This window comes from Leucoraja erinacea, chromosome 20, assembly GCF_028641065.1.
Source record: "Leucoraja erinacea ecotype New England chromosome 20, Leri_hhj_1, whole genome shotgun sequence".
Classification (NCBI taxonomy): Eukaryota; Metazoa; Chordata; class Chondrichthyes; order Rajiformes; family Rajidae; genus Leucoraja; species Leucoraja erinaceus.
The window spans coordinates 1,048,562-1,063,836 of NC_073396.1; the positions used below are offsets into that span (position 1 = coordinate 1,048,562).

At 41.9% G+C, this 15,275-nt stretch overlaps 1 protein-coding gene across 1 annotated transcript in view; it reads right to left on the reverse strand.

The window, feature by feature from the left end:
• clcn7 (chloride channel 7) overlaps positions 1 to 15,275 on the reverse strand; it is a 44,024-nt gene that overhangs the window by 14,923 nt on the left and 13,826 nt on the right. Inside the window, exons 9-18 of the mRNA XM_055650974.1 lie at positions 14,130 to 14,213; positions 13,052 to 13,145; positions 10,648 to 10,712; positions 9,784 to 9,900; positions 8,392 to 8,446; positions 8,200 to 8,260; positions 5,064 to 5,208; positions 4,167 to 4,260; positions 2,742 to 2,911; positions 1,525 to 1,576 (exon numbers count right to left, since the gene is read on the reverse strand). Coding sequence (XP_055506949.1) covers positions 1,525 to 1,576; positions 2,742 to 2,911; positions 4,167 to 4,260; positions 5,064 to 5,208; positions 8,200 to 8,260; positions 8,392 to 8,446; positions 9,784 to 9,900; positions 10,648 to 10,712; positions 13,052 to 13,145; positions 14,130 to 14,213 — 937 coding nt within the window. The remainder of the gene's footprint in view (positions 1 to 1,524; positions 1,577 to 2,741; positions 2,912 to 4,166; positions 4,261 to 5,063; positions 5,209 to 8,199; positions 8,261 to 8,391; positions 8,447 to 9,783; positions 9,901 to 10,647; positions 10,713 to 13,051; positions 13,146 to 14,129; positions 14,214 to 15,275) is intronic.

Consider the following 15,275-nt stretch of genomic DNA (forward strand, 5'->3'; position numbering starts at 1 on the left):
GCACAACTTTGGCCCTCATGTTGATAAACAGCAATAAAAGTTTCCAAAGGTGATGGAGAGACTGGAGGATAAACTAGGTGCTGAGAGCTCTCTTATACCTGCATTAAGGAGGCAATTAAACACACCTGAGCAATTATGGACAATAGACAATAGGTGCAGGAGAAGGCCATTCGGCCCTTCGAGCTAGCACCGCCATTCAATGTGATCATGGCTGATCATCCACAAACAGGACCCCGTTCCTGCCTTCTACCTATATCCCCTGACTCCGCTATCTTTAAGAGCCCTATGTAGCTCTCTTGAAAGTATCCAGAGAACCGGCCTCCACCGCCCTCTGAGGCAGAGAATTCCAGACTCACAACTCTCTGTGAGAAAAAATATTTCCTCGTCTCCGTTCTAAATGGCTTGCCCCTTATTATTACAAAGACCTGTGAAGCAATTATGGTGCCCTGAAATGGGGGGGGGGGGGGGGGGGGGGGGGGACTATGTATAAATACTGCTGTAATTTCTACATGGTGAAACCAAAATGTATAAAAATGGCCTTTATTAAATTCTGACAATGTGCACTTTAACCACATGTGATTTATTTTATTCTAAGATTGATCATAGCTGATCATCCAGAATCAGTATCCCGTTCCTGTTTTCTCCCCACATCCCTTGATTCCGTTAGCCCCAAGAGCTAAATCTAACTCTCTCTTGAATACACCATCCACTGTCTGACTCAGTTACATTCTTCATTTTGTTCTTTCACTCAAAAGTGATCAAAAGGATGCATTTTTCGCTCATCTGCTGGAGTCCTTTAGGTTTAGCGCCTCTACCTTGGGAAACTGACGAGGAAAGGGTCGTTAAATGGAACCACTGGGCTGAGGAGCTACTTTCAGTATTCCAAATTCTGTAAGATTATGCAAAAGATCTATCAAAATAATGTGTAGGAAGGAACTGTAGATGCTAGTTTAAACTAAAGATAGACACAAAATGCTGGAGTAACTCAGCGTGACAGGTAGGATCTTTGGAGAGAAGGAATGGGTGATGTTTCGGGTCAAGACCTGAAGATATGTCTCAACCTGAAAGATCACCCATTCCTTCTCATCAGGGATGCTGCCTGTCCTGCTGAGTTACTCCAGCTTTTTGTGTCTATCTTCGATCAAATTAATGTTCTCTGTCCAGCTGGCATGCTTGGTTTATGCCAGTAACTGACCCTATACAATGTGGCACCATGGAAATCAATCAATCAGTTTTATTCGTCACATTGCCCATAAAGTGCAAGTGAAATGAATTTGCCAGCAGCGGTACAATGAAAAAGAACACACAATAAAAATTTAACACAATGATGAGAAATCTCCCACGGTGAACCCCAATACCAATACTACTGCCAATACTCCAGTGCAAGTGTGACTTCTTTGAGAATTGTAGGGTTGTAATAGAGATTATCTATTGCTACAGGAAAGATTACACAAAAACACGTCACGTCCTACAGACTGTCAAACTGGGAGTCTGAGCTTTCATACGAGGTGAGTCCACACTTACCGAGCTGAGCTGCTGCCCCCATCAAGGCGTATTTCCCTGGGTCGGCCCAAGTCTGCAGATAAGAACAGAATGGCAAACAATCAAAACAATTGCAAAGGCCTAGAGACACAAGAAACGGCACATGGTGGAAACCGGAGCGGAAAACAACGTGCTGGAGGCACTCAGCAGGTCAGGGATTACGTGCAAACTCCACACAGCCAGCTGGGGAGATCAGGGAGTACATGCAAACTCCACACAGCCAGCTGGGGAGATCAGGGATTACGTGCAAACTCCACACAGAGAGCTGGGGAGATCAGGGAGTACATGCAAACTCCACACAGACAGCTGGGGAGATCAGGGAGTACATGCAAACTCCACACAAACTGCTGGGGAGATCAGGGAGTACATGCAAACTCCACACAGCCAGCTGGGGAGATCAGGGAGTAATGCAAACTCCACACAGACAGCACAGAAGATCAGGGAGTACATGCAAACTCCACACAGACAGTAGGGGAGATAAGGATCCAGCCCAGATGCTCATTCTGTGAGGCGGCAGCAATATCTGCTGTGCCGCTGTAGTGAGCAATAAGAAGTCCTTTTTGGAATCTTTCCCTCAAATTTCAACCAATTAGCTTCAGCTTTAGAGTTTAGTTTATTGTCACGTGTACCGAGGTACAGTGAAAAGCTTTTGGTGTGTGCGGACCAGTCAGCGGAAAGACAATACATTATTACAATCGATCCATTCACAGCGTACAGATACAGGATAAGGGATTAACGTTTAGTGCAAGGTAAAGCCAGTCTGCATTAGTCCCTCAATATTTTGTTTAGTTTCGAGATACAGCGTGGAAACAGACCCTTCGATCCACTGGGCCCACACTGATCCCCGCACACTAACACTATCCTAAACCCACTAGGGACATTTTTTACATTTACCAAGCCAATTAACCTACAAACCTGTACGTCTTTGGAATGTGGGAGGAAACCGAAGATCTCGGAGAAAACCGACGCAGGTCACGGGGAGAACGTACAAACTCCGTACAGACAGCACCCGTAGTCGGGATCGAACCCAGGTCTCTGGCACTGTATCCGCTGTATGGCAGCAACTCTACCACTGCGCCACCGTGACTGCCCTTGTATCTCATCAACCAGGGCTCCCTAAACCCGTCAGCTTTATGAAATACCAACGGTTGACATCGTGCTTGCTACAGTTCAAGATCATGGATAGCGATTACACTTACAGAGCCTGATGAAATTTTGGAAAGAAATATTCCAAACAATCTTCCCCATGCAGCGCCGATCAGTAAAGACGGAATGAAGACTCCGCTGGAGACAGCCAGCCCGTACGTCCAACACGCCAAGAAAAAGTAACTTAATGTGAACAGGCCCAGAGTCAAAGGGTTGTATGAACCTGCAAACACCACAAATATAGACTGGTTTTGAATATCAACATTGTATTTTATTTCACTGCAATCAGCTTGCTTGATAACTGTCAACTAATCAATTGATTGATTGAATTCTACTTTTACGTTCTCACAAATATTATAATGTAAATGCAGCGTGTTTGGTAAATCCAAGAGGAAAAACAATCTAACAGTCATTCTAACAGCGGGAAGTCTTGAGGAAGCGGATCCCCATTCCCCACGATTAAAAAGGATGACAGGATTAGAATGGTACACCCGCATTTCACTTTGGGAAGGACTGTGGATGTGGGATCATCTGCAGGGAAGAGACACTGCTGCAGGCAAACAAGTAAATGAAGGGACAGAAGAAAAGTAATTTTTCCATTTCTTATCTCCCAGCTCCTGTACTAAATATAACAAGACCCGCAAAATGCATTCAAATCTCGTTCAGTAATAAATTCAGTTGGATTTTCACAGGCTTGTTTTACAATGGTTGCCCAAAGCTCCAAAGCTTTTTTTCACGAGTAGTAGCTCTACTCAATAAAAAAAATCTGTAGCCTCCTTTTGTCTGGTATTATATTCAGATTCAATTTTCAGATTCAATTTTAATTGTCATTGTCAGTGTACAGTACAGAGACAACGAAATGCATTATATTATATTTAATTCACATGTATAATCGATAATGTTTTAAGTGTCATTCCTAACTGTCACTGTATGTCATGTTGTCACTTGCGGGCGGAGCACCAAGACAAATTCCTTGTATGTGAATACTTGGCCAATAAACTTATTCATTCATTCAACATGGCCTGGCCACCCGTCATTAAAGGATTCGGCTGTGGCCGTCAAGAAAGTCCATTCTAAAATAAAAATACTAACCCACATGTGTAACACTGCCAAAGCCTATTGCTTTCCTTCTGAAGGTGTGTGCTGGGAAGAAGCTGTTCCTTTGTGATATTGGCTTTTATATATGTTGGAGAATTAAAAATTATTAAATGATTGAAAAATGTTGGAAACGGATGGTACCTATTTAGTTATACCCATTTAAAGGGAACTTATTGAAAAAGTAGACACAAAATACTGGAGTAACTCTGTGGGACAGGCAGCATCTCTGGAGAGAAGGCAAGGGTGATGTTTCGGGTAGACCCTTCTTCAGACTAAAGTAGTCCAGTTAGCAGTTATTAACCTTGAACCATTTATCTTACCAATGTTACAGTGCAACAGTTGAATAGATGTTAAGGAAGTATCACAAGATGTACACTGACCTGGAGAATCATGAAACAGACTGCGAACACTCTTTTCAGGAGTGTTAAAGAATGTTGTGGCTATTGCATTGTATTCCCCATCGGGGCAAAACAGCTGAAATTACAAACGTGAAACATATTAAATTATTAAGTGTTTGGACATGCTAGAGTCAGGAAACATGTTCCCGATGTTGGGGGAGTCCAGAACCTAGGGCCACAGTTTAAGAATAAGGGGTAGGCCATTTAGAACGGAGATGAGGAAAAACCTTTTTACCAAGAGAGTTGTGAGTCTGTGGAATTCTCTGCCTCAGAAGGCTGTGGAGGCCAATTCTCTGGATGCTTTCAAGAGAGAGTTAGATAGAGCTCTTAAAGATAGCGGAGTCAGGGGATATGGGGAGAAGGCAGGAACGGGGTACTGAATGTGGATGATCACAGTGAATGGCGGTGCTGGCTCAAAGGGCCGAATGGCCTACTCCTGCACCTATTGTCTATTGATATCATTAAGATAATGCAGCTGGAATCTTTATAGGATCAACGGCGTCATATGCACGCAGTAAAAATCTAGCGAGCCGTTAGGGCAGACATCAATACTATCCTTTCACACACCGCCAGCTTGGATCTCCAAGTGAGATCCAGGTAACCTTCTCTCCCCCCAACATCAGTAGTTCCCCCACTGTATCCCCTTCCTCATCTTTCACCCACATCAATAAAGCATCTGCCCACACGGGCAGCGATGGTTCCATCTCCAGCTCCCAGAATATGTCCACACTTCTCAGTGGCTCTGCCTAACTCTTGTCTCCAAATTAAACCACAGGATTGCCATAACTTTCTCTGAAAACAATCCTCCCAAAAGAGTCGGTAAGAGAGTAATGGTGCCAATAAAGTACACACTTTGAGAAGAAACAAAAAGAAACTTACTTGAAGGGGATATTTAATCGGATCTTCTCCAACAGGCTGGCAGTCACTGGTGTACGTGGCATAAATCATGACAAAGGAAACTGTAGCAGTCACGGCTCCAACCACCATCGCCTCTATTACTTGTAGACAAGGGCGATGAATGTACCTTTACAGACAAAACAAACACAGGTTAATCTTCCCTTCCATTGACTTGTATTCTATTGTCTGAAGAAGGATCTTGATCCAAAACATCACCCGTTCCTTCTCTCCAGAGATGCTGAGATACCCCAGCATTTTGTGTCCATCTTCAATTTAAACCAGCATGTGCCGTTCTTTCCTACACGACTTGTATTGATTGCATGTTTGGCAATGTTATCAAAAACCGATTCACCATCATCAGGTGGTGTCAGGACTGTCTTATGAAGAAAGAATGGATAGACTTGGTTTATACTCTCTAGAATTTAGGAGATTGAGAGGGGATCTTATAGAAACTTACAAAATTCTTAAGGGGTTGGACAGGCTAGATGCAGGAAGATTGCTCCCGATGTTGGGGAAGTCCAGGACAAGGGGTCACAGCTTAAGGATAAGGGGGAAATCCTTTAAAACCGAGACGAGGAGAACTTTTTTCACACAGAGAGTGGTGAATCTCTGGAACTCTCTGCCGCAGAGGGTAGTCGAGGCCAGTTCATTGGATATATTTAAGAGGGAGTTAGATGTGGCCCTTGTGGCTAAGGGGATCAGGGGGTATGGAGAGAAGGCAGGTACGGGATACTGAGTTGGATGATCAGCCATGATCATATTGAATGGCAGTGCAGGCTCGAAGGGCCGAATGGCCTACTCCTGCACATAATTTCTATATTTCTATGTTTCTATCAGGATTTACTACCATACACACATATGCAAAGAGACGTTACGGAAAAGAGAGAAAGATAACGCGCTATTAAATCAATCCCCCCATGTTGGGGGAGTCCAGAACCAGGGGTCGCACAGTTTAAGAATAAGGGGGAGTCCATTTAGGACTGAGATGAGGAAAACTTTTTTACCCAGAGAGTTGTGAATCTGTGGAATTCTCTGCCATAGAAGGTAATGGTGGCCAATTCACTGGATGTTATCAAGAGAGAGTTATGGACCAGTCCCACTTGGGCAACTTTTTAGGTGACTGCACATGGTCGCCACATTTTTGCGGGTGGTTGCCGGGAGAGTCGCCTTCATGGTCGTGAGGAGTCCCCGCATTCTGGGAACTAGTCGCGGCCTCATTTTGGTGACTAGAATGAAGCCGCCACGGAGAGTAGCGAGAATTCTCGTGTCATAGGTGCAGTGGTAGTGGGTTGCCAGGAGGTCGAAGGTTGTCGTAGGTTCTCATGGATTGTAGCCGGTGCTGGCCAGTGAATTTCATTGTCTCATTGGGGAAAAAAACGTAGACAGTAGTTTTCAGAACCAAGGATAACCGGCCGGTAATGTTAAATGTCCGTCGAGCTTCACAGCCGTGTATCTCTGGCTTCTTACAACTTGTCTCTCTACTCCGTATCCCCCCTTTTAAAGGATTTACGTACACTGTGCTTTGACTGTCTTAATTACAACGCCAACCTTCCTGTTCATCGCGGTGTGTCTGTATTGCATTGGCTTTGTACAGTGTGAATTTCACTCAGCCACCATTCCCCCCATCCCCCGCCTGCTTAACGAGCTGGTGAGTGTGTGTGTGGCCTCAAGCCCTCCCCCTACTCCAGGATCCTCCCCCCCGGGTTGAGTTGGGGGACCAGGCCTCCCGTGTGACAGGGGCCCAACGGGTCCCACTTAGTCTAGTAAAGACTAAAACTCTATTGGGTGGATCAGCACGACTTGGCTATATATACTCCAGTTACAATCACAAATCTAATGAAACACAATCTAATGATTAACATAAGCCTTCCAATATTTGCAGATGATAACTTAAGAACTACAGCAGATCACGTGACAGCTGCATTCCTCAGGATTGCGCCCAAGTTCTGCTGCAGTAATGAATAGAGAGTTTCGTTCCTTGCATGTTGACTGTGGAAATGGGAGCAGACAGCAACAGCAGGGAATGCACAGCTGCCGCCCATCATGTCCCTAATTAACTCACAAACAGATATCCTTCCATATAAATGTTTTTTCTTAGATCAGTGGTTTCAGCAAATACCATCCATGTTCATATACATTTTCACTATAATATTTTAATATTTCCGACCTGTAATGTCAGCCGTCCATTCCTTCCGCAGATGATGCCAAGCCCACTGAGATCCCTTTCTGTTCACTTGGGTCATTACAAGAAGTGGAATGTATACTAATTTAAAACAAACACTAACTAAGAGAACCTAAATAATATTGAAAAAGTCCAGATAAAATGTTGACCTTTATCATAATACAAAAAAATTGTTTTAAATTGTGTGCTGAAGTTAGTGGTGACCAATATCTAAGCTCAAATCAGAATCATATATGACATCAAGGTCGATAACTAGACTGTTTCTGTTTCAGACAGAGAGAAGTGCAGACTTGGTGGTTAAGGAATAGAATTTATAGATGAAAAGGAGAAGACACCTGTGCTGGCGGGTGAGAGGGGGACTGAGAATATCCTAAATTGCCATAATAATAACATTGAGAATCAAGGAACCAACTCTGTCCCAGCACAGTGGAAATCCCAACTCCTCTCCCATATAAGTTGCAGGTGAATCAATTGACATTCTCAGATTGATAGAACTTTGTTGTGCAAGGAGGGTGGATCAAACGCAGAAAGCCAGTTTCGCCCAAAGATAACAGGATGGTAGAACAAGGTCACCGCTGGAAAGGTTTACCCCCTGTGCTGTAGTCCTTAAAATAGCATTTCACTCATGAGCTTTTCAGCTGACGTTTCTGCTTTGGATCACGGAACTTTGCTCCAAGCGCAACACCTATTTCCTACAATATTTGCGATTTGGATTCAAAATTATGGATTGCAAAATGACAAAATAATTTGGTTCTGATGTAAATGTGTCATCAAAACCATTTCAAAAAACTAATTTGATGATTCCTGCGATTCTTTAGAAAATTCTTTACACAGTGTTTTTCCACTGTTACAATCTCCACTGATTCCACTGCTTACATTCCTCTTTCAGAATGTCCACCTTAATTACATTAAACAAAAATCATCTTTACAACGTACCTGATTCTAAACATCGTAAGACAGTAATTCAGTCTATTAAACACTGCTCCGAGAATGCCACCTGAAAGATGGAGAATGTAATACTTGAGCAGACTTTTAAAAGTTAGCAAGAAAGTTTGCTGAATTTTGCCTCCCACAGCAAGTACGAACCAAAATAAGTTACTTGACTATTTCAAAAGATATAGTACATACCGATTGCACCCACACATATGAACACCGGGATTTCAAACCAGTTATACTGTGCAGCCTGGTAAAAAAAAAAAATAAATTGATGTGAGCAGTTAGTATTACCAGAGATTTCCACACATTTTCTGTTTTCTAGTTCAATGGATGAAAGAATCAAAAGATATTTTACAACATTTATAACAAGATATTTAAGACATTTGAAGAACCAAACAATTTTTTTTAACCGAGGCCATAATTTTTTTAGGCTAATAATAAAAGAATAAGAAAATATCAATGCTATAAATAATCAAAGCAGATTTGATAAAATGAAAACTTGCAAGAAAACTTGAGAGACCAAGTGTGACGAGTGGATACTTTTTCTTTTTCCCTGTTTTTTTTAACCACGAACCATTACAATTCTGTCTAACTTTCATACAATGATGATTCAGATTAGTTGGTTCTGCAGTCGAGGAAGAAACAGACGGCTGTAAGACCCTCCTGGTGGGAGATGGAGGTGTAGAGTGGCTGGACATCCATGGTGAAGATGAGGGAATGAATGGGGGCCTAGAAAACTGAAGTCATTGAGGAGACGAAGAGCATGTGATGTGTCTTGGACATGGGTAGGGAGGGATTTAACCAGGGATGGGGGGGGGGGAGATAGGATGGAGTCTTCACTCCATAGATGCTGCCTCACCCACTGAGTTTCTCCAGCATTTTTATCTACCTTCGATTTTCCAGCATCTGCAGTTCCTTCTTAAACATTCAGATTAATCTGCTTGTTCTTCACTTTCTGCATCACAACATGGAATGTAAACTGTTCACAAGAATTCTTCCAAGCAGTTTGTACTTTCCAAGTCAAGACTTGGATTTATTTTGAATAATTTGCATGAGATTAGCAAAAAAAAATCAAGAATAAAATAATCAAGCTAATAGTCGTTGAATGCATTATAAGGTTTGAAATTTCAACCCAACTCATTTAATTAAATTTCAAAGCCACACAATTACCATTTTCCAGAAGATTAATTAACCCCACCCTGAAAAAAAAAAGACATGAAACATTCTTAACTCGCCCAAAGGGTTTTAATACTAAATAAACATATTCTGTAGAAGTGTGTGTGTGGATAAGTAATTTGGGATAGATATCTATCAAAACCAAAAGTAATCTTTGAGCTATCAGAACTGCCTGTAAATATGCAATCTAATCAGCATCAGAAACATTCAACAGTCTCCACATCTTTAAATAGATTTTTTTTTAAAGATTATGTTCCCCTGCTGTTCCTATAATTCTTTGAGTTATCATTATGAAGAGGAATTAAATGGTTCAATTCTCAGAAGAAATGTTTACTGTTAGCTAAGGGACTACTTGTTTTGTTTTCCACATAAAACTGCACTTTATGCAAGTGTTTGACATTTTCCTACCTCACTTTGAAACTGCCCAAAATTGATCAGACCCGGGCTGGACAGATCTCCTGGATTGCCGCGGTAGATACTCAGAACAAAGTTCAAAGTAAATGTTGAAATCATTGAAGCAAAGAACTGGAATAAAAACAGAACATTTCAAGCATCACAAATTTGTATTAAATAAATAGCTGCCTTGTAGACTGCAGTGCCAAAGAAACAATGTTTTTTTTCACTACTTGAAATGTTGGGAGTATTTTTTGTTGCAATAAAGAACTCCAAATACAGGCTTATATATTTTTTTAAAGTGCTGGAGTAGCTCAGCTGGTCAGGCAGCATCTGTGGAGAACATGGATAGGTGACGTTTCACAGAGTGCTGGAGTAACTCAGAGGGTCAGGCAGCATCTGTGGAGAACATGGATAGGTGACGTTTCACAGAGTGCTGGAGTAACTCAGAGGGTCAGGCAGCATCTGTGGAGAACATGGATAGGTGACGTTTCACAGAGTGCTGGAGTAACTCAGAGGGTCAGGCAGCATCTGTGGAGAACATGGATAGGTGACGTTTCACAGAGTGCTGGAGTAACTCAGAGGGTCAGGCAGCATCTGTGGAGAACATCAGAACGCATCTCTGGAGAACATAGATAAGTGATGTCTCAACATTGCTTCGGGGAAAGAAGAAGAGTCCGGGCCTGAAACGTCACGTACCCATGTTCTCCAGAGATGCTCCCTGACATGCCGAGTTACTCCAGTACTTTTATGTCCAAGGTTTAGCTAAAACTGTTAAAACAATGTCTTTGTCTCAGGATGTAGTGAAGACAATCATATATCTCATAATTGCCACTGGCAACCATTAGGTATTGCTATGTTGTAAACCCGTCTACTTACTATACGCCAAGTCAACATTTGGTTCCAGAAGGAAGCCCCTTCTTCTAAGCTGAAAAGAACACCACCTAAAAATGAAATGTATATTATAACGACGCTCAAGTCCAAAACTATTAGTTATTTAATTTAGCAATGGTAGGCAAAATAAAATTATAAATAAAAACACAATCACTAGATGTTGATCAATTGTTATCAAATATCCTTCAGCACAAACATAGGGCAAAGCTCTATATGCCTGAATAATAACTCAAACAGAAGAATGATGCCTGGCTACAATTTGGTGTTCTTTAAGTGGGATGTTTAGAAAAGATATCCAGATGCATTTCATCATTCTCTATTGTGCTTCTACAGTCTCACAGTGCAAACAAATCAAGATTCATTATATTTTGGTTGACAAAGTGGTGGAACTGAATATTTTAATTGATCGTGCATGGGGATGGTGTTCTGCTTTAACGCATCAACCACAGACAACTGAGCTGTGATGGCCAAAGGAACTTCAGAACATGGACCTTACAAGCAAGGACAAAATCCTCTCATTCAGAGCTGGATTCCAACCCAGGTCTCAGGCTAACAGGACTCCCATGGCAGCCTATTTGAAACATGATAGATTTTACTGTTATTAAAAACACATCCTATTTTGATCTTTCTTACCCCTTAAGCTAGGGTTTTCTCTCTCGAGGCTTTAAAGGCAGAGCCTAATCTGCATGAAAAAATATTTTTTTTTTGGGAATGCGAAGTGTACCTGCACAAACTGCAAGTAGTTTTTAAATGTTTAAGAAAGAACTGCAGATGCTGGAAAAATCAAAGGTAGACAAAAATGCTTAGGCTGTGGGCTGAGCATCAAAAATGTGTCTAAACATCAACTTTCGTGACCCATGTCTCAGAACTACATGAAATTTTGCACAGATTTAGATAAAATATAATTGAGAAGGAAGTCATAACTCGTCAGTGACAAAAGTTGCACATTCATTAATTAAACTAATTAGAAAATGAGATTAAAAAAGTGATTGCCATCTAGTGTCCAAAGCCCATAATACACCATGGGGAGCCTAATTCCGTGTTGCAGTCAATTTAAACCCTATATTATTATATATATATATATATATACTTGTGAATATGTGGTATAATTATATTATATAAAAATAATATAATGAATATAATTATGAGTGTGTTTTTTGAATGAGACTGCTGCAGAGGTCCAGCTCCTGAACCAGCCTAATTAATGGGTGAGGGCAGTTCTTATGGGTTCCACTGTTTACTGAACCCCACTGACTGCCAGTGTACAGAGAAGGGGGTCACAGCCATAGTGCGACTGGGACAGTGCCAGGCTGGGGGAAGGCTAAGGCATCTTCCACTGAGAGGAAAATGCCTAACCTTAACCTTAACCCTAACCCCCCTTCGAGAGCTGCCCATGGTTGGAGCTGGAGCCGTTTTGTGACCGGCTGCATGCTCCGTACGTGTGGCCGCTCAGCGAGTCTTCCTCGGCCAGCATGTCCTTCTGGATCATCGTGGTGATGATGGTGGGGACAGCACTCCCCTTCAGCACCACCTTAACGCCGTCTCCGTCAGTCCGCTCACACCCTCGCTGCAACACCAGCCGACCAACAGCCCGACCGACCCTTCACAGCACTCACCGGACTACCGAGAGCCTGACTGACCCCTCACTGCATCCACCGGCCTACCAACAAGCCCGACCGACAGACCGAACTTGACCCTAATCCTAACCCGAGCTCGACATTTGTTATTTATCATTTTTTAATTAACAGTTCACATCATAACTTTATAAAGATAAATCAATTGAAAAACAAAATCATCAGCAAGGTCAGCATCACCTGTATTCCAAGGAAACCTTGTTATTGTTTTGATGTAATGAGGAGGCAGCCATGATCCCAGGGTTTTCGCTGCCTCGCGAACATAATGCAAAGCGCGGGATCGGTCAATTTGTGTCCAACCTCAATGTCAAACGTGCATTGATTGGACAATTACTACTCAGAAAATTGGAAGCGTTTCCCATATTTCAAAAAAATGTGTAGGTTTTGATCTTGATGAGTTTCAGGTATGATTTATATAATATTTCTACACAATATGTTAAAAATTCAGGTACTTCCGTGAGGGGTCACAAACTTGAACGAAAAAGCTCATCGGCCCACAGCCTAGCTGGAGAAACTCAGCGGGTGAGGTGGCATCTATGGAGTGAAGGAATAGGTGACGTTTCAGGTCGAGACCCTTCTGGAAATTCAGCGGGTGAGGTGGCATCTATGGAGTGAAGGAATAGGTGACGTCACCTGTTCTATCGCTCCGTAGATGCTGCCTCACCTGCTGAGTTTTGCCAGCATTTTTGTCTACCTTTGTAGTTTTTAGATGCACAATGTAAAACATCACTGGGGATAATTACATCACTGCTTACCTACTGGGGCACCAAACGCAGCAGAAACTCCCGCTGCAGCTCCGGCTGATACAAAATCTCTTTTCTCAGTATCTCTGCGAAAATACTCAAATATCTGAAACGCAGGAGCACAAAACACAGTCAAGGTCCTGTCCTGTATATTCCTTCCTGACTTTGGCTTGCTAACTGGACAATACAGGACACAATCTACCTTTGTCACGATTGCTGGCATAACCTCCAATTTAAAGTGCCTTGAACAAATGTATTGATTTCAGCAATCATTCAAAATGAAAAATTTAAATGTGAAAAATAAATATGAATATAGAAAAATATAAAGTACATCACACAGTAAAAATTGAGGTCAATTACTTTCACTTCATCCCTTTGTCCATGACAATAGAAACATAGAAAATAGGTGCAGTAGGCCATTTGGCCCTTCGAGCCTATACCGTCATTCGATATGATCATGGCTGATCATCCAACTCAGTATCCCATCCCTGCCTTCTCTCCATACCCCCTGGTCCCTTTAGCCACAAGGGCCACATCTAACTCCCTCTTAAATATAGCCAATGAACTGGCCTCAACTACCTTCTGTGGCAGAGAATTCCACAGATTCACCACTCTCTGTGTAAAAAATGATTTTCTCATCTCGGTCCTAAAAGACTTCCCTCTTATCCTTAAACTGTGACCCCTAGTTCTGGACTTCCCCAACATCGTGAATAATCTTCCTGCATCTAGCCTGTCCAACCCCTTAAGAATTTTGTAATCTAGGAATACTTCACAATGTCAATAAACTTGGTTCTTCAAAAGAATTATAGGCATCGTTTTTCAAATCATGTGTGCTCACACATATGAATAATGATCAGGATCAGAGATTCACTGATATTAACAATTGTATAACCACACTTCCCTTGGAGTTTCTGTATGATATTCAACCAAAAGTGTCATCAGTATAGAATGAAATTGCACAGTGATCTCACAGAACATTACGTACAATTTATGTTCATTAACACCTTTACTGCAAAATGTCCACTATATTTTATATGGAGAAAGCAATCTGGTGATAGGCTGAAGAGTAAAAGACAGCAGGAAAACTAACCTTAAAATCTCTCTTTAAGGTTGAGGATCTCCCTTGTGAAATACCAGCAGCAATAACAGCACCCGAATGAATCATTGGACCTTCCTAAAATTAGAAAATGGAAAGTTTAAACTGATGTTTCAATACCTCCGATAATCTTGGCCATGTTTCACCGTAAACACTTTTAACTGACCAGTTGATGAAATAGGACCTGTGGACAAGTGGTTTTATTACTGAACGGATAACCTGGATTGGGGGCTAGTCTAGGATTGGGTTAAATGTGTCGGGTTTGGATCTGGCCTGGCCAATGTTCAGCTGATACACAGAGTTTGGGTCTTATTGAGGAAATGCAACTGCCATCTAGCCTCCAAACTCACTGGTGTCTATCTACTCAAATAATCTCACACTGCTATTTACCCTAACGACAGTACTAAATGGTGACTCACCACATTCACCACTTCAAGATAACTGGGGTTGAGCATTAAATGTCGACTTTGTCAACGTGCATCTCCCAGTACAAAACTTTTACAAGTGGAGGGGAAGTGAGAAGATCATTTCTGTTTTTGCCTGTTTCATACTGTCAGAAGCCACTAACTTAGGTGGGTACTTGGGCAATCTTGGACTTCCAGGATCTAATGAAACCACAAAATGCTAGAAATGTGGGTTGAGGAATATTCGGACCAGTAAATAATATTTCAAGCAAGCTGAATTTGGAACTACATTTTCTCCTACCTATAATCCACTTGAAGTTGATTCACAATTGAATAGTGAAAGGCTTGGATAGAGTGGATGAGGAGAGGATGTTTCCAATAGTGGGAGAGTTAGATACGGAAAATATCTAGAGATAGCTTCAGAATTAAAGGACATTCCTTTAGGAAGTAGATGAGGAGGAATTTTTTTTAGTCAGAGGGTGGTGAATCTGTGGAATTCTTTGCCACAGAAGGCTGTGGAAGCCAAGTGATTGGATATTTTTAAGGCAGATATAGATAGATTCTTGATTAGTACGGGTGTCAGAGGTTATGGGGGGGGGAGGGAAGGCAGGAGAATGGGGTTAGGAGGGAGAGACAGATCAGCCATGATTGAATAGTGGGGTAGAGTTGATGGGCCGAATGGCTTCATTCTGCTCCTATCACGTATGATCCTATGACAATATTTGCAGAACGCTCA